The sequence below is a fragment of the Argiope bruennichi genome, chromosome 10 (assembly GCF_947563725.1).
Source record: "Argiope bruennichi chromosome 10, qqArgBrue1.1, whole genome shotgun sequence".
Lineage (NCBI taxonomy): Eukaryota > Metazoa > Arthropoda > Arachnida > Araneae > Araneidae > Argiope > Argiope bruennichi.
In genome coordinates, this window is record NC_079160.1 from 112,508,789 (window position 1) to 112,531,745 (window position 22,957).

The 22,957-nt window shown below is 32.7% G+C and overlaps 1 protein-coding gene across 1 annotated transcript in view; it reads right to left on the reverse strand.

Moving 5' to 3' along the window:
• Positions 1 to 3,247: 3,247 nt before the first annotated feature.
• The window catches only part of LOC129988855 (calumenin-like), a 33,428-nt gene continuing 13,718 nt past the window's right edge, over positions 3,248 to 22,957 (reverse strand). Inside the window, exons 2-4 of the mRNA XM_056097133.1 lie at positions 12,246 to 12,750; positions 6,190 to 6,443; positions 3,248 to 4,087 (exon numbers count right to left, since the gene is read on the reverse strand). Coding sequence (XP_055953108.1) covers positions 3,782 to 4,087; positions 6,190 to 6,443; positions 12,246 to 12,723 — 1,038 coding nt within the window. The 5' untranslated portion in view covers positions 12,724 to 12,750 and the 3' untranslated portion in view covers positions 3,248 to 3,781. The remainder of the gene's footprint in view (positions 4,088 to 6,189; positions 6,444 to 12,245; positions 12,751 to 22,957) is intronic.

Here is a 22,957-nt window from a genome sequence, read left to right on the forward strand (position 1 = left end):
AAAGTGCAATAAACCCACAATTTAGAAATAAATCGTGGGTTTGTTTAGTACAACTTACGTTTGTTTAGTCTCCCCCAAAATTTCTAGCATATTATTGCATGCAATTGCCGTTCAATAGTTACGAAATATTAGTCTTTGGCGTGAATTTACCATTTTTACTGAATCTTTAGTGGCGTTCGTGGCGAATTATTTTGGTATGCTGCATCCGAAAATCAAATTCGTGTTTTAGGCACGTTTTTCTCAGACAATTAAAACAAAAATTTGACACAAAATTACATTTGTAGTCACAAAATCCCCTATCAAATTTAATATATTCAAGTCATTGTGTTTTTAAATTATCACGTTTACGTGTTTCTGAAAGTACAGACCGACAGACGGTCAATCCTTTGTTGCATTTGGCTCAAATTTTGAAAAGTGTCGAGACTATAGATGTTAATTCTGTGTATCGAATTTTATCTGTCACATCTTTTCGTTTTATAGTTATCGTATTGACTTATATTCGAACAGCCGGACATACAGACTTCCTCTGAACTGATTTTACTCAAAATTCGTCAGTGATTATGAATGACCTGGTGATTGCAACTTTAAAAATACTTTTAAAAAAAATCTAAAATAATGAAATTCATGCCCTGACTGACATAGGAAGCACTGCAAAATATTTGCACATGTTTTCGTCTTGACCCTAAAGTATTTAGTACAATTAGTTGTCGTCACAATAATTGATTTGGGTTGAGATGTTATAAACTGAATTACCACCGTAAGTTAAGCTTTTAATTGATCTCAGAATATATAAATACAGGATGTTACATTTTTGAATCACATTAAAAAATAGTATATTTTTACAAAATTAGTGACAGTAAATGTATTTCATTGTACATTCTGTTTACACTAAATAATATTACAAACTAAAATATAAGTTTCCATTTTAATGGAATGGTCCCGAATAATTTACTGGAGAATTTAAAAGAAAAAATTCGCATGTATTCAACTTTCAAAATCGAACGCATTATTTTTTTTTCGGTCATAACAGATTAATTATAGCTACTTTCGGAAAAACGTCAGAACAATGTATTTAATCTCGATTAAAACCAAAACATTGATTATGAATTAGTTCTGAAAGTGTTCATATTGCATCGTCATCGGGAATTCTCTACTAGAATAAAATTTAAAAATTCACGCACATCAAAAATGGGTTAAAAATCGATTACTAAATCCCCTCTTTAGAACAATTAAACAAACCAAATAAAAATCATGCAATACGAAGATGGAATTAAAAAAACGTTTCGCGGGAGCGTAGATGAACGCCGATATTGTTTTTGCTTCAATGGATTAGGAAAACTGAATTTCCGACATAAATGTTTGTTAATTTGAATTGATGCAATTGCTGCTGCTGATGAATTTATGCCTGTTTACATCGTTATTATTTTATACTTTTAATAGGCCTCGTGATCTGCAACTGTATATTCCTACAAATCAATTCCAAAAGATATTCAATTCAGATTTTCAATATAGTGTAGCTCATAGATCGCAATGCCATTTGCAATATTTGATACGAGTTCTAAAATATATCTTCAGTTCAAATAGTGTTCGTTTCAGCATCCCGAGACTACCACTTTTTGATTATTCTACCTAGCTAAGGCGCTAGACGCCTAAGGTGAACACATTTCCAGAATTCTTCGACCTTGATTGCTGCCCCATTATAAATGCTTTTTTTTTTCAGAAGTCCCCCCCCCCCGTCCCCGCACACACACTCGTATGAGAATGTCGTACCGTTTCTGACTATTTTATTTTTACTCAAAATTGTATTGATTTTTGATAGGGCTAATTTAAGTGGCAAAAAGTTTTCAAGTGGGGCACGAAGTACATTGTTTGTAATAACATTAAATGCGATTGAGATGACGTACCGTTGTTAAACTCTAAACGTTATCGAAAAATTCAATAACAAATAAAAGAAATAAAATTTTTATCATAGAAATTTCTATGAAAAAAGTGAATTATCAAATTTTAAGGACAGAAATCTTCCATTTATTCACTATAGCTTGATGTTTAGGACCCTTAATAAAAATGTATCTAAAGTATTACAAGTTATCTTTTCCCAACAATATTACGAGTTAACCATAATTTTTACGTTTTCTAAATCCGCGTAAAATTGGAGTTTACTTTGTTGTTAAATGTAAACATGTCATTTCATCTTTCATCTCACCCCTATTCCGACTATATAAATGCACCTTACGGCATGCGCAAAAGCACGGAGGATTTTAAAATCCGAGAATGAAGTGTATACAAACGAAATAATGGATGTATTTGTTCAAACTAAAGCATTCATTTCCGAACTCTTGCAGTTATATTTATTTTTGCACCGAATAAAGTGCCTTTCAAATCGTTATTAACTATTTGGGGCTAGACGGATTAAAAACTGCTCCCCTCCCATTTGATTAGCTCTTTATGTGTGATGGTATACATCGTAACCCAACTCGAAAAATTGAAATTAATGACAACTTGATATTTTATTTAGTTTTTCCATTCAATTGGCATTTCTATGCACCAGCGGTAAATAAGTGAACAAAAATGTACAGAAATCAAAAATGAAGTGGTGTGCGTTGCCGCGATTAAAGTTGAGCATTTTGTAATGCAGTGATTTTTTTGTCGTGGCATTAGAAGCAATATTTTTGTCGTTCAAAATGGTATGTCCTACTTTATTATGAGTGAATAAATTGTTCAACAATTAAAAACATATTATCCGATTGTTTCATAATAATTTTGAAGCTGTGGTATTATACAAGTCCCACCACGTAAAAAAAAAAAAAAAACAGATTTGTATGAAATTGTATTTATTTTGAGTAAATTTTTTTTAATTCTGAATAATCAAAATAGGAAAAGTTTATAAAAAAATCCTGTGCAATTAGGATTTTTATTTTCTTTAAAATTGTGTACCTCAAAGAGTTAATATTGTAACTTATGCATAATAGTGATTTAGATCTTCAATATTAAAATAATTCGAATTCGAAACGTATTACCGTCTGTTATTAGCATTTTGTAGATTATATATATTTAATTCTTTAATTATAAACCGATTTAATTCATTTTTGAGAAATTTTTAATCTAGGTGAAGAAAAAGACGTTTTTAAATACATAATTTTTAACCTCAAGATTGTTCTAAAATTCTTATACATTTTATAATCTGGATTTGATTACAAAGTAGAAAACGTGGAAAACAAAGTAAAGTGTGGATCAAGGAAGAAACAACTTTAAAACAAACACTTTATTTTAAATCTGAAAACATTCATTATATCACCGTCGAATAAATGTAGACTATAAAACAATACAAATTCATATAAAACGAAGAAAAAAAAATGTACAAAATGTACAGATGAGCAAATTTCCAAATAGAGGCTCAATTTACAATCGGAATGTAACCAAATTAAGGAACAGATTCCCCATTTTTAAAACAGTTTTATCTTAAAATTTATTTTTAGGATAGTAAGATTTCAACTTCAATATGTACATCAAAATTCTTCAACTAACTAGGAATCGAGCAATGGTTAGTTTCACTACACAGATGAAAGAGGGGGGGGGGGAGAATCAAGAAGGAATAGAACGAAACTGATGAAAGAATAAAGGATAAAAAGTAATGAAAGGATTGCCGATGTTGTGCGTGTGTAGAAACGAATAAATGAACAAAAGAGAAAAGGAAGGACAGCATTTCCCCAAAGGATAGCTTGCATGGAAGGATAGCCAAGCACCTCAGGAAAGTGGAATGCTTATTTCTAATGAAGCTCGATTAGAATTCGTCGTGGCGGGAAGATTCTGTGGGGTCATCCTGAACCCAATACTCTGGAGGGAGGAGAGTCAAGAAATACTCGTGGTAGTCTTCAATGTCCTTTCGGGTCAACTTGGTGTCCTGATCTTGATCTGCGATGGAAATAAGTCTCCAGGCCTCAGCTTCGCTTCTGTCGTAGGTAGGCACAACCCATTCCCGCATTTCGGCCTCGTTCAAGCTGCCATCTTTGTCCTTGTCCAGGAAATTGGTGAAGTGGCCCTGTTGAGCGGAGGCCCAGTTTGGATCTTCCTTTTCTTCACCAGAAACCTACAAAAATACAGTAAAATATTAGAGTGTGTAGTTATATTTCATAATATACAAGATAGCAATAGCATTGGTAAATATATACTATGGAAGGAATGAATGCAAGTTTTCATAATGATCGGTACAAACAAGGTATATTCACAAGATATACATTTTTATAGCCCAAGATAAAATAATAGAATGGAAATTCCTTTATACAAAGAAAAGATGAGATAATCGCCAAAATATTCGACATTAAGACCGACAAATATCCACTTTTCAGGCTACAAATACAAAAAAATCGCATTATCCTGTTTAAATCCAGGATTTTTTTTTTTTTGACATCATCAATTCGGTTAGATAGGCAAGACCTAGTGGAAGCAGAACCATAACATTTGCAGAACTTATGTGGACGAGTTTGAAACTTCCTCGACGATAAAAGTTGAATTAAACAAAGAAATAAGACTACAGGAAGTAAAATAACATATGTAACGCTCTTGGGCGTAAATAATTTATACATGAATGTTCAGATATGTGCATTGCATTACATACAGAATTTGATATTTAATTCTGTATTCAAGTGGAAATAATTTAAGAAATAATTTGGTCACTTTAATAATTGAAAATGAGATCGAGATATTTATAGGAATGGTAATAACAAATATTTAAATAAGTAATTAACCTGCAGCAAAGAATTTAAACAAATGTGTAGTTCAAGAGATTAAACAAGATCGATAGCTCTCAAATTAAATAGTCAAGCCTGAACATTCTGATTAAAGGAAGTGAAATATTTGGCGCATTTAGAAACTTTGGAATAAGAAGTATCCAGAAGTGGTCCATATTAGAATATCTTGCGCTGCAAGACTGAACACAATATTGATATGCTTTCAGAATTTCGATAAATATTTAATAGAAATATGCAATAAATTATACTTATTTATTATTTCGGACGATAGAAAGATGGAAATTCTTTTATACAATGAGAAGATATTGTCACTGTCAAAATATTCGACATTGTTTTGTAGATTTCCACGTATCGGAAAAATTGCGTTACCGTATTCACGTCAAAAAATTCAATGAGCTATTGGCATGAAATGTAAAATGCGATTTTATAAAATTTGAAAATGTCAGTCAAATTGAATGAAATCCTATTCCAACCTTGTGAATACGACAAATCAAAAAACGCAAATGGCTAAATGGATGAAACCGATTACACATTTGTCATTTGAGCAGCAGATTATCAAAGTCTGAATCCACATATCGAAGATTGATTACTCGGATCGAGGACGCGATTACCCGAAAACACAATTACTTAGACAAATGAAATTTGGTATGTGCTCCTGTCAGCAACATTATGAATATGTACTAATGGAAAGAGACAAAATCTGCCGTTTTTATTATGAGGTGAACAGAACATAAAACGCGTCATATTTTATTGGTATATGAGAAGGTAGATTGAGAACATTCCTGCTGTTTTCTGATCGGTTATTCGACTATTCCTGTTGCAATGCTTTAACTCAAACTAATTTACCTCACTAGCAACGGCAACAAAAATGTTATGCCTGTTTACAATCGGCCAGTAGGCAGCACATACATAGAAAGGGACTGATTTATGTTTGGCACAATTTCATAAGATAGATTTAAGCATTCTATGCTTGCCTATAAATTGCCATTTTAGAGTTCCAGAATAGCTCTTTTTCATTAAGTATCGTATTAAAATGATGGATACAAAGAAACATAGCAAGAAAAAAAATGTCAACATACCTGAATTTGAGAAACTATAGACAAGAAATGGCAAATAAGATTTAAGAAACATCAGAAAGAACAAAGAGCAGAGAATGTCGGAATTAATCTATGATGTATGATCAATTTTTTCACGACAAAAAAAAAAAAAAAAAAACTAACCACCGAATTCTACAAACGCATGCGCAGTAAGGAAAAAAATACAATACAGCGGCATATTGTTGTCCCTTCGGGGTAATTACTTGCCCTCAAGCGAACGGCATTTTTTATCCTTTCTACGCATGTGCTGCCTACTGGCCGTCTTATAACTCCCCGAATGTAAACCCGGCATTATTCCATACAACTGCTTATTTTTAAGATTTTCGCCATGGATATAGCATTACCTTGTTTAGGTGAGCCATGTATTCCTCCAGCGAGACCTCGTTGTTCTTGTCTTTATCCATGTCTTCCATGGCTTCGATGACGGCCACTCCTCCGGCCCTCTGGGATTCCTCTGGATGGATGAAGTCTCTGAACTCTTCCTTGGAGAGGCTGCCATCTCCGTCCACATCGGCATTCTTCCACCTTCGCTCGGCCCGACGGATCATGTCTTTCACCTCCTTCAATTCTGGAGTGGCGGGTTCGCCTTCTTTCAGGGCTGGAAATGATAAAAGATGCATTTAACTTTTAGCATTAACTTTAATGGTTGCACATCTACACAGTTAAACGTTGCCAGGGGACGGCGATACTTTTTAAAGAATTCATCCGCGCTTGTTTATGTTAATCAATCGGAGAGTATGGTACAACCTTGGGGGTAACATCACACAAGTGTGAGCTAACACTAATAGTGGTTTCTACTATATCACATGTTAAGTAAACAACCATTAAAATATAAACGGTGGTTGAAAATGAAATTTCCGCTCGGATTGCGTTAGTTGTCGGTGACCGACAATATAATTTCTGCTCAGGAATCGTTAATCATTGTTGACTGATGACATTTAAAATTTATCAAGAGAATACCTAAATTTAAGCAAACGATTTATGAACAAATTTATTTCGTGTATCTCGGAAACGGCTTCAACGATTTAAATCAAATTTTATATTTAGATAAGGTTTTGCTTTTTATCTTTATAGTTGACTTTCCGGAAAAAAGACAATTTTACAAAGGCACACATTTATCTATTGGCACTTTCTATTTGCTCTTATACTGTCAATATCATAGAGCCATTTCGCAAATATTTTATGGTACTTTCCTTATTGTCATAGGATGATAACCTGCTGGCACCTCAAAATTTTTTAAGATGATGGCATTCTACGACATTATCCGAATACGTTCGTCTCACACTCAACAATAATGCAATTGTGTTAACCAATCAATTTGTCGTATAAGTAACGTTACCGAATTTGGGCATGAAATAAATGTTGGATATGTTTTTTCCTTTGGTTAGACCAAGGAATTAATACGGTTTACTTATAATGTGGATTTGTAGCCAGCCTGTGTGTATTTGGCTGCAATTACAATGCCTAGGAAACCTTTGAGGAAAAACATTTAATTTTGATTTACGAAGCCAAGGATCAAGAAGATATCGATAAAATCTTCCTAACCAGATTTCTTGCACTTCGTCAAAAAAATACTGCCGAGCGAAGCTCGATCACCCAAGTACTAATTACTTAAAATGGGGATAGCAAAATAATACATCTAAATACTTATAGTGCCTTTGCAACTTTCCATAGCTCTCTGGTTGGCAGGATAAAGGAAATCGAATATCATGTACTAGATGGAAAGGACGCCAAACTAGCGTCTAACGCATTGACCGCCGAATGCAACCAGCAATGCATGAGTATTCAATTAGCTTTTGAGTGTCAAAAGAATGCAAGTTAAACAATTTAATATAATTATAGAACTATGTTTTGATTTTTATGTTAAAAATTCTGAACAAAATGGTAAAAGAGGGAGTTGCAAATTATAAATGCGATTAAAACTAGCCTACCAATGAAAATTTTTAATGTAAATATTTAGGAAATTTCCTTACGATTGCATTGCGAATTATTTTTATCCCATTGCTTCCAGTTCCTCTTTTTTCCCCCCGTCTCCAAATTATATAAAATCGTTTATTTTTTACAATTTTATATTTTTTTTACCAGCATATTTTTATTTCCTTAGTTTTAGAATATATTTTATAATTCATTATTAATGGTTATTTTAGCGCCATCTGCAGGACCAGTTATCTCGTGTATGGAATTAAATTATTGGATTAAGTGATGAGCTATGAGAAATGTATCGTACCGTCATGGAAAGGACTAACGACAGTACGATATTTCATTGTATAGAATTTCAGATTAGATAGCAAGAGAAACAAAAAATTTTCTATAAGACATGAAATAAAAAGCAAAACTATTTAAAAATGAAGTCCAAATTTCCGGTAATTGTATGAAGATATAATTTCTGGAAGATTCAGATTTGGAGAAGAACACACTTCACATTATTGAAATAAAATTTGTTTTCAAAGTTTTCCCTATCTAATCCCCTTTAATATTTAGAAGACATTAATTTTCAAAATTTTCATATATATATATATATATATTAAAAAGTATTGAATAGCACATGAAAAGCAAATTTATCATATCTTATCCTGTCGAAAGTTATCTTTCCAAGAATTTGTGCATTGTTTTATTTTACCGATACGATCGGTTTTATCAAGCTACAGACAAATTATAACCCATCAGTATCTATTCCTAAAAAGACGCGCTATTTCGGGAAAAAAAATTCTTTTCAAAAGGACGCAGCCCATCAGTTAAAAAAGTTTGACATATTCAACACTGCAGACGAGATACCTCGTCTTTCAGGTATTACAATTACCGATTTCTATTAGCTAAAATTGGTCTCTTATGCCAGTTTAGATAAGTTGGACCTTCTAACACATGTCTGGAGAATACCTTCACTTTTTTAGCTTAATTTTTTTTTTTTTTTTTTGAATCAAAAATGTCAACAGCGGAAAGAATTGACATTTGTCTTTTCATGGAATTTTTTATCCAATTCGTTCCTTAGCGATGAATGTCTCAAGGTTCAAGATTGGTTTTGAATCAGTAAAGTTGTCATTTAACGTCTTAATTCGAAATACTGCGTTTTGCATCATAATCATTTACTTGATACTCGATTTCGGCCATTAACTCACTTCATGTCATGGATTTTAGCATCGTAGCAGATTTTTTTTTTTTATTAACAATCAGTCCCTTTTAAATCCAAATTATATTTATAGTTTCATGCATTCCCTAAACTAATGTTTAACAAATCTCTTCACAATGATATGTTCCTTTTAATTACTGATTTTTTTTATAAAAAATACAAATTAGCTATAATTTTCACGAAGAGATAGAAAGTTTAAGTATTTTATGGTAACTATGTGGAGATGCGCTAAAGTTCTTTATTGCAGTAATTATTCATTGCAACATTTCAAATTCTTACATTGTAATTCATGATGCGAAAAGTAAATCCATTTACTCGAAATAAACAAGATTGTATTGGTCACATGCTAACATCCATATCATTAGTATAAGTTTTTATACAACGTTCAAGTCTTCTAAAGGTCTTAACATTTTAATCCTTCATTTGTATCCTATTTGATAAATCTATGTTCAACGCGTAAATACCTCTTTAATTTTCTGAAAATTAAGCATGTGCAACTTATTTATCATTCTGCGTCGCATCGCCACTAGCACTGAAATTTCCGTAGAATGTATTCTTTATTTAAAGGGTAAAGCTCTTGTGTGAGAATCTGGACTGAGATTTTGCATCAACAAATCAAGCTAAGTGTCTTATAAAGCAAAAGTCTGCAAAAAGCGAACTAGTTAGAACCTATACATTTAACACAACCATGAAAAACTAAAAGAAAAGTATTCTCTTAGGTCCCGTTTTGTTTCATATGAAAGCTCATGATCCTTAGATACGACATCAATGGTCGCCTACCTCCCTCCTATCTAAAGTTTCGAGAAATGCTGAAAATAAAACTTTGGCGAATAAAATTAGAGCAATCAGTTCAGCCGTTAAGGCTGGGCCCCTCTACCAGATATTGCTAACCAGTTATCATGTTCCATATTTATCATTAAAATTTATTTTAAAGTAGTATTTTTTTTTCCCAATACGATACAATTCAGTCTGTTGATACAACTAGTTGAATAATGTTAATAAGGAGGACGATCAACTGTTCGCCGAAAGTTGTTTGTGAATTAAAATTTCAATAACAGATTTCCCAAAACACGGAAACGGCTCGGCCAAATAACCTAACCCACTTCCACTAACTATTCCCGATATAGAACAAAACGACACCGACATCCCGATTACATGAAATACAACTCATTCTTGTTGCCGGATTACCCAAGTTATTTTTAAGTCTCTTTCCGGGTATTTTCATGAAACAAGTTCATTCTGTACTTCCTCTGATGAACTGGGAGGTTTCTGGCGAGTTATTTACCGGAGAGTGAAACCTGTTATTTCTTTAGTCTGAAGAGAAAATGGATCAACGGCACGAAAGACGGCCAAGGTGGGTGACCTCAAGTCTGTTAACATACTTAGGGGCAGGTGAAAGAAAAACAGGGAACAGTCTCGAAGACGTTCCAAATCTCATTTAATGAAAGGGAGTTAAAAAGAAAAATCGCTTTTCGGTGCCATTGGATTAAGGGTGACTGAAGAAAACCCGAAAGAGGATTTACTGTAGAAGAAACAAGAGATTATGTATTCTTCATATCGTTTTAGAAATCAGATTTTCTAAGTTATGGTTGATGGGTTACGACTTGGATCTTAGCTCACAGAATGAAACAGTTTAATTATTCTGGCTAATAATTTTATAAAGGGAATAAATGAGAACACGCTATCGCAATTCGCTTGCATGTCGATGTATATTCGACACTTTTAAAATGATGCAATTACTAATTTATTGTTAATTTTCTTTATATGCATCTATGCTCGGCTATACTCTATCTATACTCGGCTTGTTTCATGTAGTACAGATAAGATTCTGCAATCTTTTTCCAAAACTTAAGAATTTTCCATGTTTCGAAATGGTGCTCAGCAATCGTATGTCAAAATTTTAAATTAGTTCGCCAAGGCTCAAGTTTCGTCCAGAAGGTTGGCGAATTCATCCACTGTAAATAATGAGAACTTTGCACGAACTCGTGTTCAGAAAGAGAACCCAAAACTTCACAAAAGTTACAAATAAAAGATTCATGTAGTGCTTTGCCTACAGTTGAATTTTAAAATTATAAAAAAAGATTACATTCCCCCAATAGGTGCGAAATAGAACCCTAAGATTTCATTTGCTAAATTTTTCGAGGGAACTTTCAACTTGTGAAAGAGTAAAAGTCAGAATCGATTCTGGAAGAATTAGCACAGTTCTTTCAGAAGTGAATATTCGCTTTCAAATTCGTTCCAATAATGATCAAGTTAGAAGTTTAGAATTTACTAGATCAAAACCCAGATAGATGAAGTTAAATGCACTATAATGCAATAGACTTTATATAAAAAAAAAAGAGGAAATTAGAATAACCATTTTTAAAAATAGAGTTCGTTCATTTATATTCTTTGATATCAATAGGATTTATGAATGCTCTCGAACCTCAAACCTTCTATTTAAGTTTCTTTAAAACATCTAAAATTCAGTTTTACATTGCAGATGACATGAATTTTGATAAATTAACTCTCTCAACTGCCAATACGAATTGAAAATCCCGATTTAGATTAACTGAAATATAACAATATTGCTGAACAAGTCGTATTTTTACATATCCTTTAATTAGACAACTTGAGATAGAATTTCAGTGTCCCAAAGCATTGCCAATCGTTTACGATTTCTTAATGTTTGATTCATTCATCTTTCCCATTTAAAAATGATATAAAACAAAATAAGTACCAGTTCTCTTTTATAAGAGCACCCACAGTAGGTCTGAGAACAATTACTTCCATTTGAAACGGATGGTGTGAAGAAAAGTTTGGTAATTATCCCATTAAAAGTTTATATTTTTAGTTTTGCAATCGTAAAGTTTAGTCACAAATGGAACGTCTCGCAAGAATTAGCAGAAATAATGAGGATTTTCTAATAGACGACGTCTTACCATTTCAGCTTAGTAAAAAGTTCACCAACTGCGTCGTCAAAATTACCGCATTCGAATACCAAGCAATTATTGGAAATTGGAACTGGAACCTTTTACAAGTTTTCTTATAACTTAGGCTACTAATTAAGAAAAAGAAATGGACAATGAAAATTTTCTGCTTATTATTGAAAGCATGAGGCAGCAATTAATTATATTTAAGTGTGCTGCAGATAATTGGCACAGAGACCATGATTTGTTTTTCAGTGTCAGCCATAAACGAAATTATGAAAAGATACAGTGATGTGATTAATTACAATTAGTTGAATTAAAATCTAACAAGGAAGCCAAAAGATTTAAAGTACTTAAAACTTACCTTCATCGGGATAAGTGTAGTTCAAGTATCGTTCCCAAGAGACAACTTGCTTCTTTTCAGGATAATATCCTTCCCAGGACAAGACCTCTTCAGTTTCAGGATGGTAGTAAGCCCACTGTCTATTGACATTGTCTTGAATGACCTTCTCCTGCAGGATCTTCAGCCATTCTTTCAGTTCGTCGGCAGTAATCGATCCATCCTTGTCTTTGTCAATATTCTCATCCACTACTTTCAGAAGCAGCTGCTTCACCTCATCGGCGTTCAGCTGTCGGTATTCTTCTGCTGATGCAGCCTCTGCAGCAGCTTCGCTGGAATCCTTTTTAGCGTCCAGATGTTGATTTGTGCTCTCTTTCAGAGACGACTGATGCTGGAAGGACTGAGGTTTGTCGGACGGTTTCGAGGCCGAGGAGGATGGAGATCCAGGCTCTGGATCAGCGAAGGCAAGGGCAAACACGCAGAATAGGATTAAAACCTTCATCACTGGTTCTGTGAGAAGATAAAGACCCTAGAAGAAATAAAATCAATTAGTTTTGGATAAAAACTCAAAATTAATTGCAATGGCACGAAATTCAATTGCGCATCTAAATACATTCCACTTTCAACTCGCAGCGAGGCCACACAGTATACGAGAATATACAAATTGGAAAAGATATACATCTTCTAAATGAATTACTTTTCGACCCTAGATTGTGCTCCAGTAACCTATGTTCAGGCAAACAATCTCAGTTGATGGATCGCGAACATCATTTTTACTTCTGTGACAACTATCTGCTGACGTGCTTAGCATTCGTTGGCGATTCTGTGACAAAAGCATCTCGACGTGCGTGACACGTCTTTCCCCATTAAGTGGTTAAGATCATAAAAAATGCAACGAATGATTTAAATCTTAATTCTAAAAGTCCTATTTGAAGTGACATCCTAGAAGAGATTTCGAAGATGTCATTTCATGGTCTAAAAAAAAAAAAAAAAAAAAAAAAAAATGGCATACGTGCATATGAATGAAATTTACTCTAATTTATTGGCATACGAAAACTAATGGCGAAAACAAAATTAAATTTTGATTTTAAGTCAAAATAATTCGATTAATTTCATTTTGATTTTTTCATGAGATTCGATACTTGAATGAATTTAGGATATATAAACGGCATAATTATTTGGCCTAGAGATCTTCAACTAAGAAATGCATTTTTAATAAAGCAGATCTAATCTTCGCTTTGCCGATTCATAACTTAGTTCCACATACTTTTCGTAACACGATTCCTAATGGTGAGTTGGTTTTTAAAAAACATCAGAAAGAAAGATAACTATTATAATCTGATAAAACATTTTTTACTTCAATGGAGAATTACAGACAGGAATATACATTTCGTAACAATTTTCAAGCATACACAATAAAGCAATTAAAAATCAACCGAAGAAAAATATTAAAAATGGGCAAATGAAATACCGACTGCCTAATTTATCCGCTCATTTTGTCAATGTATCTTAATCAAATTTTCATCAACGGTTCACGGATTGTTACTAAGTATACGATATCTTTTTGACAACAAGAAAATCTGGCACTAACTAATACTTCTCAAATCGAAAGGCCTAATCATAAAGAAGTGAAATACTTGACGATTATTATCAACATTTATATTTGCCCAAGATAAATGTTCCAGCAGTTCCAATATGGGCTTATAAATACAAAACAAAATATTACAAAAAAATTCGAACTTTATCATGATTTGCCGATGTGCAAGATATCGGAAAAGGACAATACAAAAACTCGGAAGTTTCGTATTAAATTATTCAATACAGCAGTTAGACATCTTTGTAAAATTAGTCGGCCACTGGCTGGACATTTTTATGCAGAAGAAATAGTATTGCAATAAACCTCATAAATTAACAATTTAATAAGAAAAAAAAAATGTCAAACTAGTCCATTCATTACGATTTACTAAATGTTTAAATACAACGCTTAAAATATATATTAACCAAAAGTAAAGTTTAAAAAGGTTTATCTTACCTTTTAGCAAGAAAATTTATAGAATACTTCTTCGGTACGAAATTACAAACTTTCCAAAAAATAATTAGCTAGGCACTATGCAAAATGTACTCCAAAAGAAATTCTGACGAATTCAACGAACCGTAACGTTCCAAGTGCTCGTCCCGTTAGAAAATGGCATATTTTCCCAAGAAAGTCTAAATTTGTCCCGTTCATCAGCAAGAAAGAAAAAAAAATCCGTTGCCCGAAAGCAGATTTCAATTTCATTTATATTTAGATCAAAAGGAAAAGCAAGTGTCATTGCTAGGTCATCCCGCCACGTTTGTGCTGCACGTGACAACAAAGACTCGGGTCAAGAACTAGATTCACGGTTACGCGTGTAGAATATTCGTGCATGTAAGTGGGTAAGATACTTAGATCAGAGAAGCCTGAAAGTAATTTCTTATGAACTTATTAAGCCTCATGTGAACGATGTCACAAAAAAGATTATCGAAGACTACACAACAAAACATGAAATTGTGTTACAGATGGTATTTTGGGAGCAAATGCATCTAAACTATGCAACTTCTTTGGCAAAAAGAAAAAAAAAATGTTTAGAACAAAGTTAACAAATGACATTTTAATTCAATGAGAATTTTAGTTATTTGTAAACAACCATTTTCGCTGTATATAATAAAATATTTATAAAATAAAACTTTACGGGGGACAATACAATGCAAAAAACATCAGATGTTATTAAAAACCATTACTCATTATTGCTATGATAAATTTATTAATGATATCAAAAGCTGAATGGTAAGATTAAATTTGAAACAAAAAAGATTGGAATCGCTAATCATTGAGTCTATTAGAAATGAGAGATCCACCGAGTGCAAATATTTCTTCCGAAGCAGTAGCAAACTAAAATTTAATCCATTGTTTAAATCAATTCAAGCTCCTTGATGTATCCTAATAAAATAAACATTTGATAAATGTTCGCCGATTTAAGAACCTTTAGTACATTACCAAACGAGTAACCAAAATTGTCCATGTAACAGAAACGAGTAACAGTTAAGAGAAGGGATAAGAAACAAAAACAAATTACAAAACAATAGTAAAGCATTTCTGCTTAACGAAGGCCGACAGTAAAATTTTGCATTCAATGTGTAAAAATTATGCAACTGATGCAGTTAGTTTTGATCCAAAGGAACAAAATTGACATATTTAAAACTGAAAATTCTCAGCTTATGGCAGAAAAAATATCGCCAAGTGCATAACATAGCTTCCAAAGATCTATCAAAGTGTGAAAAAAATCCTTTATCTCAGCATTTTTTTTCTGCGTTTGAATAACTTGCATTCAGTGCCGGCTAAAAATATCGAGACAGAAAACCGACAAAGGAAAACAATTCAGAATATAAATGCTAACCATTTTCGGTTAAGTGGAAATTCTTCCATAAAGATTCGCACAAAACCAAGAATGTTGCAATTTAAAAGGGAAAAAGCATGGCATCTTTTTACACTTCCGTTTTAGCTTCCCGAATAATAGACGTAAATGAGGAATTCGGCCTTTGACAGGTTGATGTACGATTTCCAACGTCTGCTGCTAGCACAAATCCCAGATTTTTTTTGACAGACGAGTCTTGAGTAGTTTTATGCTACAGTGATTTATTGCTACAACCGAACCCAATTCGAGAATGTAAATGCACTGCAACAATAGAAGGAGACTTACTACCAGAAGCCTTTTGTTCGGATAATATTTTGTTTTTCGGCCATTCTGTAAACTCTTTCTTCAGTCGGATACGGAAGGAAACCAGGGTCTTATCCCATGCGAAAAGTCACGATATTCTGAATTTTTCAACGCTTTGTTTGACAGAATATTATGCAAGAAATTAAAAAGAGCACACCTTTGTAAAAAATAAAGAGGAAATACATCTATACATTTATAAAAAAATATTTAAAGTGAATAAAAACTGAAATTGATCCAAAGTGCAAATTATTGAAGGACAAATCTTTACAAAAGATTTTAGATTTAGACGTTAGATTATTAGATTTATCGGTTCTCTATAGATTAGTTCCAATGCTAAATTTACGAATAAATATGCAAAGCAAGAAACATTTGATAGCAAGTTTAATGGTTTGAAGACACAGAATTAATTTACGAACTCTACGATAGATTAAAGTTGTTATTTAGTAATAGTTATTTTATAAAGTCTAAAAAATGCAAAAATGTACATATAACGGAAACTATTCCCAAAATTACTCTATTAATTTCAAATAAAAAATATCTTTCATTCAATTTTATAGCCAGCTGTGTTCAGACTTTTACATAAATACAACCATTTCTTTTGCCCTCTCATTTTCAGTGATTACCACCGAAATTCGACCACTTCAAAAAATGCAATGCTTTTAAAAAATTTAACGATGACGAGCATACTCGTCAAACACAGAGTATGCGTAATATGAAATTATGCTGTAATGTAATGACTTTCAATAATCACATTTATTTATTTAAACTAATATACAGTTTTTGAATATGAACGAAATGAAACAAAAAGTTCGTTTATTATTTTGCTGTTAGAGAATGATATTGAGAAAAGCATGGTACCACGCATAATAAGATTATTTGTTCCTTTGATTTCGACTTGGCCTCAAAATATTTTAAACATCTTGAAATTTACGAATATGTACGAGTTTTTACTAAAATTGTAATTCAAACTGCAAATTGTCACTACTTATCACTGCTGACGAATAAACTTGTCATAACGCAAAATGCTGTACTTCTAAGACGAGTATACTCGTCAAAAACAGTTAACTGGTTAATATGAAGCGAATCGTAATTACATTTTCAAATCGAAAGTAAAAAAAAATTAAATCGAAATTTCTCTACAATTACAGCAACAAGTTTCACAAATGAAAATTCAAGAACGTTAAAAGCAATTAATACGCTAGATAACTTACAATAACTAATTTTTGAAATTTTAATCATAATTTCAAAGTTACCTATACAAGTAAAATCGATTCAAAGAGTTGTACAAAATGTAAAACAACTCCATTTAAAGTTTTCGTTCTGCATAAAATGTACAAAACAAAACTAAATTAGTTCCAGTTCCGAAAAAAAACGTAATTCAACTATTAAAAAAATGCAGACGATATTTTCCAAGCATGACAGAAGCTTTATTCCTCCATTTGGAAATAAGGTAAAACAAAAACAAAACAAGAAAGAAAAATGAAAACGATAAATAATTCAGATCCACCACAAAGTATCAAAACCGCAAGAGCAAACGATTCCAAAAATCCTACCTTTCAAGTAGTGCTTCGGCACCAGATTAAACGGCCCTTGAGCAAGGGAGGAAAGTTGTAGAGTGCTTCGAGCTGGATTCTGGTTCGACGTTTTTAAAGTGAGAGCAAAAAGCGAGCACACTTTCCTCCAATCGAAGCATACGATACTCATTTATCGATAGCATCTTCGCCAGCGGACCGTTGATGAGAGAAAAAAAAAAAAAAAGCTAGAAAAAATAAGTCGATTGCTTCTTGCTGACAGAAGTGTGCCACACGAAAACGGTACCTCAAGTGGAACAACGGAAGAAAACGCATCCGGGTTTCCCACCAGCAGAGTTTTCTGAGGAACTTTCTATATCCGTGTGGTAGGCGATTGCCATTAAAAGTTGAAATACATCCACAAAAAGGTAAATTTAAGACAGTTCCTTTTAGGTTGAAATGAGGCTTTCAAAATGTAACACGTTTTCCCATTCGATTGAAAGGTAAATATATTTTTGGAAAAACACCACAGGAAGTTTAATTTTCTCATCCAATGTTTGCTGTAACAATAGTTTGGAATGTTGGCTTTTCAATTCAAATTAGTTTCGTATTGAAATTTAATTACCTATTGAAAACTTGTTACATTTAACCATGGTTCATAACAATGCGTTAAGTAGTTTTTGCCATACGAAGAAATAATGGAGATTTAAAAAATAAAGTAAACCTGTAGCCTCATAATACGTTAAAATGTTTAGATTCTGGAATTAATCTATTCACTTCAGACAGTCTGATAAATGTTTTCCGCTCAAAAGTGATGCCACTCAATTTTAAAAAATTCAGAAGAATACAACTTTCAGCTTTCTGTATAGATGCGAGTATAGAAGTTTAGATGGCGATTTAAAATATTCGTGCAGTAGAAAAAATGCATTATAATTAACACTTTAGTTACCATGAATGTAGCTGGTGTTTCACATTATTTAATTGGATGCTACTACTTTATCTCTTAACTAGTCGAGTAAGTGTCGTTTAATTAGTTAATAGACTTGAATCACAGGTGAGTGGTGAGCCAACTCTCAAAAGAGTTAAGGAACAGAAACTTATGAGTACACCTTCCTACAAAGAGAATTTATAGAATCGATTTTACACCGAAACTTAGTAGTGGTTCTAACGGCATTTATTTAGCCAAGTCAAAGATAAATAAATCACAGTAAAGGAAGGTATAACATCTTTCGGTCAAAGAGACCGGGACAATAAAAGGTTGAACTTAGTTGTCGCCCTGGAGTACATTCAGAAGAAACTGGCCCATATTTGTATTTCTCCAGGAGAAAAATCAGAAATATTTATTCCATTACCCAGGAGGGCAAATTGAAACCAGCAGTGTCATTATCTCTTAGTTTGTCGATAAAGTTTGTACAGTTTAGTAAGTGTCCCGTTTTAAAGCAACACTAGAGCTATTTTGGGAGGGACCTTGTAATGTTAAGCCGCGATCACAAGACGAGTATGACACGTGAGCTGGCATCCCTCTCCAAACTTCCACACCACACCAGCGGGATGTTTGGCCCCGATAGATTTGATGTGTACCAGACAGGGGTACACGAAGGTTCTTCGGTGGAATCTAGTCTTTAACCTGAAACCCCTTCAATTCTGAAGCCGAGGCCTTACCACCAAGCCAATGGGGCCCGTCGATAAAGCGTGAATCTACTACCAGTTTTTGAATAATACAGAAGAAAACGATAGAACTCGTAATCTTCTTTCATTCTATGGTATTAATTCATGCCATCTTTAATTTATCAGATTTAATGAAGAATATCAAAATTTATATTTTGTATAAAAAGTGCGATTTTTGTAATGTTATTCATTACTATCTATATTTTGATATTAAATATTCTGTACAAAACGCTTAAGAGAAATTTAGTGTATTTGCTTGTTCTACGAGTAATTGTTAAAAAGAACATTGAAAATTCCTCTAGTATTCTTCGATCAACCGCTCTCGGTATGCTATAATCTCTTTGTTTTCCTAAAACCGAGACATTGCCTTTTCTCCGGCTTTCAGTTATTTCTAACCGAATATACATACGATTGCACGAAAAATAAAGCAATAAAAGCCGAGCATATCGAGGAAAGCTTGAACTTTTTCCGAGAAGGAAATAAAAAAAAAAAAATCTAATATCTGTAAAACGATAAAATAAGGTAAAATGAACTTCATTCCTTCCAAATCACTGAACCGAATTCAAAAATTTTTTACTACCCAAGATGTTATCGATTTTGCTTTTAATAATTTCCTAAACTAAGAAATTGGAGGGTGGCTCCGAAATTTATGAATGAATTAACATTAGAATTTCATTTGGACACTATCTACAATAATGCAAAATTTAGAATTTCAATTATCCTAACTTAAAGAGGATGGATCCAAACTTTCAAAAACGTAATTTGAATATAATTATGCCATTATTACTTTCTGGGCATGTAAATTATCCATCCAGGAAAAATTTAATTGTTGTTAATGGGTTACTATTAAATTTTTTTTTGTCTAATTGTTCTAGAATGCAAATTATGATTTCCGTTACTGAAATACTTAAAACGGCGACTTCTTTTAACCTATTCAGATTCTTCGTTATTTTTTGGAGAAGTAAAGAATTTATAAATCTTGACTTACCAACAAGAGTAACAACCTATTTTTTTAAGAATTTTTTTTTTAAATTTTAGATTAAAGACTATTTAAAAAGAAATTCCGATGATTAAAATTATAAATTTTTGAAAAATTTGAACAAAATTTCTACTTTATTGTTCTCTTGAGTCTCTTCCCATAAATCGCATTCCCCGTTTAAGATCGGGATTGTAATAAGTAATTTTTCAGCCGAAAGCCAAAATTGCGTGAAAGCTGACAGTCATTTTAGGAATGTTTTTACGACTACTAAGACTAAGGAGGAGAGCAGAGACAATATGAAAAATAATTTTAAAATTCAACAACAGTTCTCTTTTTGATGTAGATCCTTTTTCTTTTGCATTAAATTATTTTTAATTAAAGTAACGCCCCACTCCATTACCGCTTTTAGATTACCACAATATGGTGGATTTGGGGTTTACCTTCGATAACAATTTTTAATGGTACCTCTTGTTGGTCGATTAGATTTGAAAATGGAATATCAGTTGCAACATAGCCGTAAAAAAACGCGTGCAAAATGTTAGACTTTCAGGTTATTGCGATTTCCAATTTATGTATTAAGATGGAAAATTACAAAAAGGTTCCTTCTAAATTCGAGAATAACTAAAATATCATCGATTGTTCTGCAATTTTTTTTTTCAGCACATGAACCCTTAACTATGCCGATCCGGATTTATAATACGACGATTATTAGATTCTTGAGGTAGAACTTTCAGTGATTACAGATCTTATAAAATAATGAATATAAAAATACTTTGTAGGTAATAAAATTGGTTAAAAAATTATATTGAACTAAATTTCGATGAGGATTTCTAAGATTCGAAGAAAAAGCTTTAAAATTCAAATATCCATAGCCTGTTAGAATTTTTCAAACAAATCGTGAACTGCAAATCCCTCCCCCCTTCCAAATACGACGGAATAATGAATTGCAAGATAAATTTACTGTCTAAATCTGAATTAGTTGTAGGAAAAACATTCACCTCTAATTTGATTTGAATTTTAGCATTGGGAGATAATTGGTCATGCAGTGTTAAGACATCAAATTCGATTGCGATTAAACGATTTAAATCGAATCAAATTTTTCTTCAGGAAATTTGAAATGCTTGTCTATAACGATATGACGCAAAACTAAACATCATCGATCAGATCTCGATCTATCGAACAAAATGGCGTTTATAAATTAAAAAAAAAAAACAAAAAAAAACGAAGTGGTAGATGTAGATCAATACATTTTCCCTCCTTTCACGCTTCAGAAAAAGTAAAACCGTTGCAATTAGAAGAGTCTGTGCCCCGATTAGAGACCGGAGCAATTTGAGGACGATGTTTACTTGCTCCATTTATAGCAGCACGGGCTCCAGTGCCACGCTCGCTTGATTCTCTTTTTCCTTAAAACAAAGAGGCGAACTCATCTGAGGGCCGGGCCATGCCTCGCTTGGCCTGCGAAGTGCAACATGTCCAAACGCGTGATGGGGGAAGGTAAATAAGATTTCTGCAAGATTGCAAGAGGCATGTCTTCAGGAGTCCCGCGGTGCACGAAATCGGAACTGGTTCGATTCGAGAAACCATTACTCAAACATAGGATTTGTTGCAAAGCAGATTTCGGCAAGAAATTTGTAGTTTGAAAAATGGTTGGTGGCCGTCTTGCAAAATTGATTTCGGCTTATGTATTACATGCTTTCTAACATCTTTGAGCAGTGTAATGGAACTAAAAGAGATCAGCTATAATGAGGTTCTGCTTTTCAGTAAAATGATGCATTTAAGCTGCTGATTTATAGATGTAGCAAAATTCTGTCAGACAATTAGTTCCTAAACTGGGGCAATTTGATATGACATATCCTGTACAATGAAAGTGCATTCGCGAGTACATGGTACAATAATACATCAGTGTTGGTTCAATAATTTTTGTTTCCTTTCATTACTCTCGGGCAGAATTTTATGGATGTAATTAGCATTTTCCGAAAAAATGCCACTATTTCGCATAAATAGAAAGCAGTGTAATCAACAATTAAGATAGAGAAGCGAAAAGGATTTTACCGAAATCTTCGTTCCAATTTTGATACCATACGAGAATGAAATTTCGATTTTATAAAAGCAAACGTTTAGGATTTATAAATTCAAATCGCTTAAAAATTTTAGAAATTTCAAAACATTGCTGAATTAAAAAAAAAAAAAAGTTGCTCACCTAAAATAAAATTCGCAATATTTTTTAAAACAAATTTAATTTTAGTTTAAATTTGAGTAGCAAATATAAAAATATAGAACGCACTTCATTCATTCTTTGAACGGAACTCAATAACTGATTAAATAAAAAATCTCATTCGTTTCAAATGGGAAAATCAATAAGGAGTTTTTATCTTCTTGATTTCATTATTTAGGGAACTGAATATATTTGAAATTCATCCAATTTAAGAAAACTCCGAAGTTAAAAGAAAAAAATTGCAAGCAATTTAAAAAGCAATTTGTCAATAAACTTTATATAATTCAACTTTTACACACCGACATTTTAAAACCTCATAGCATCTAAATTGCAACCAATTTTCTTTTGTGGTACAAATAAGTACATCGAAAATCAGCACGGATTTTAATTCGTGGGATTTTGTAATTACGAAATTCTGTCTGAATCAAATCGAATTTCTTTCCTTAAAGGAAAGATTGCGAGTGAATTGGATTTTTTCTAAAAACTGTTTGTACAATCTCTGACGAATCGGAATCAAAAACGTGCAAGCTCACGGAAAACTGCTGCAAGTTCGTTTAACTCACTTGTGAACTACCTAAAAAAATGCGATATGCACGATACAAAAATTGTATAAATGCTGTACAAGT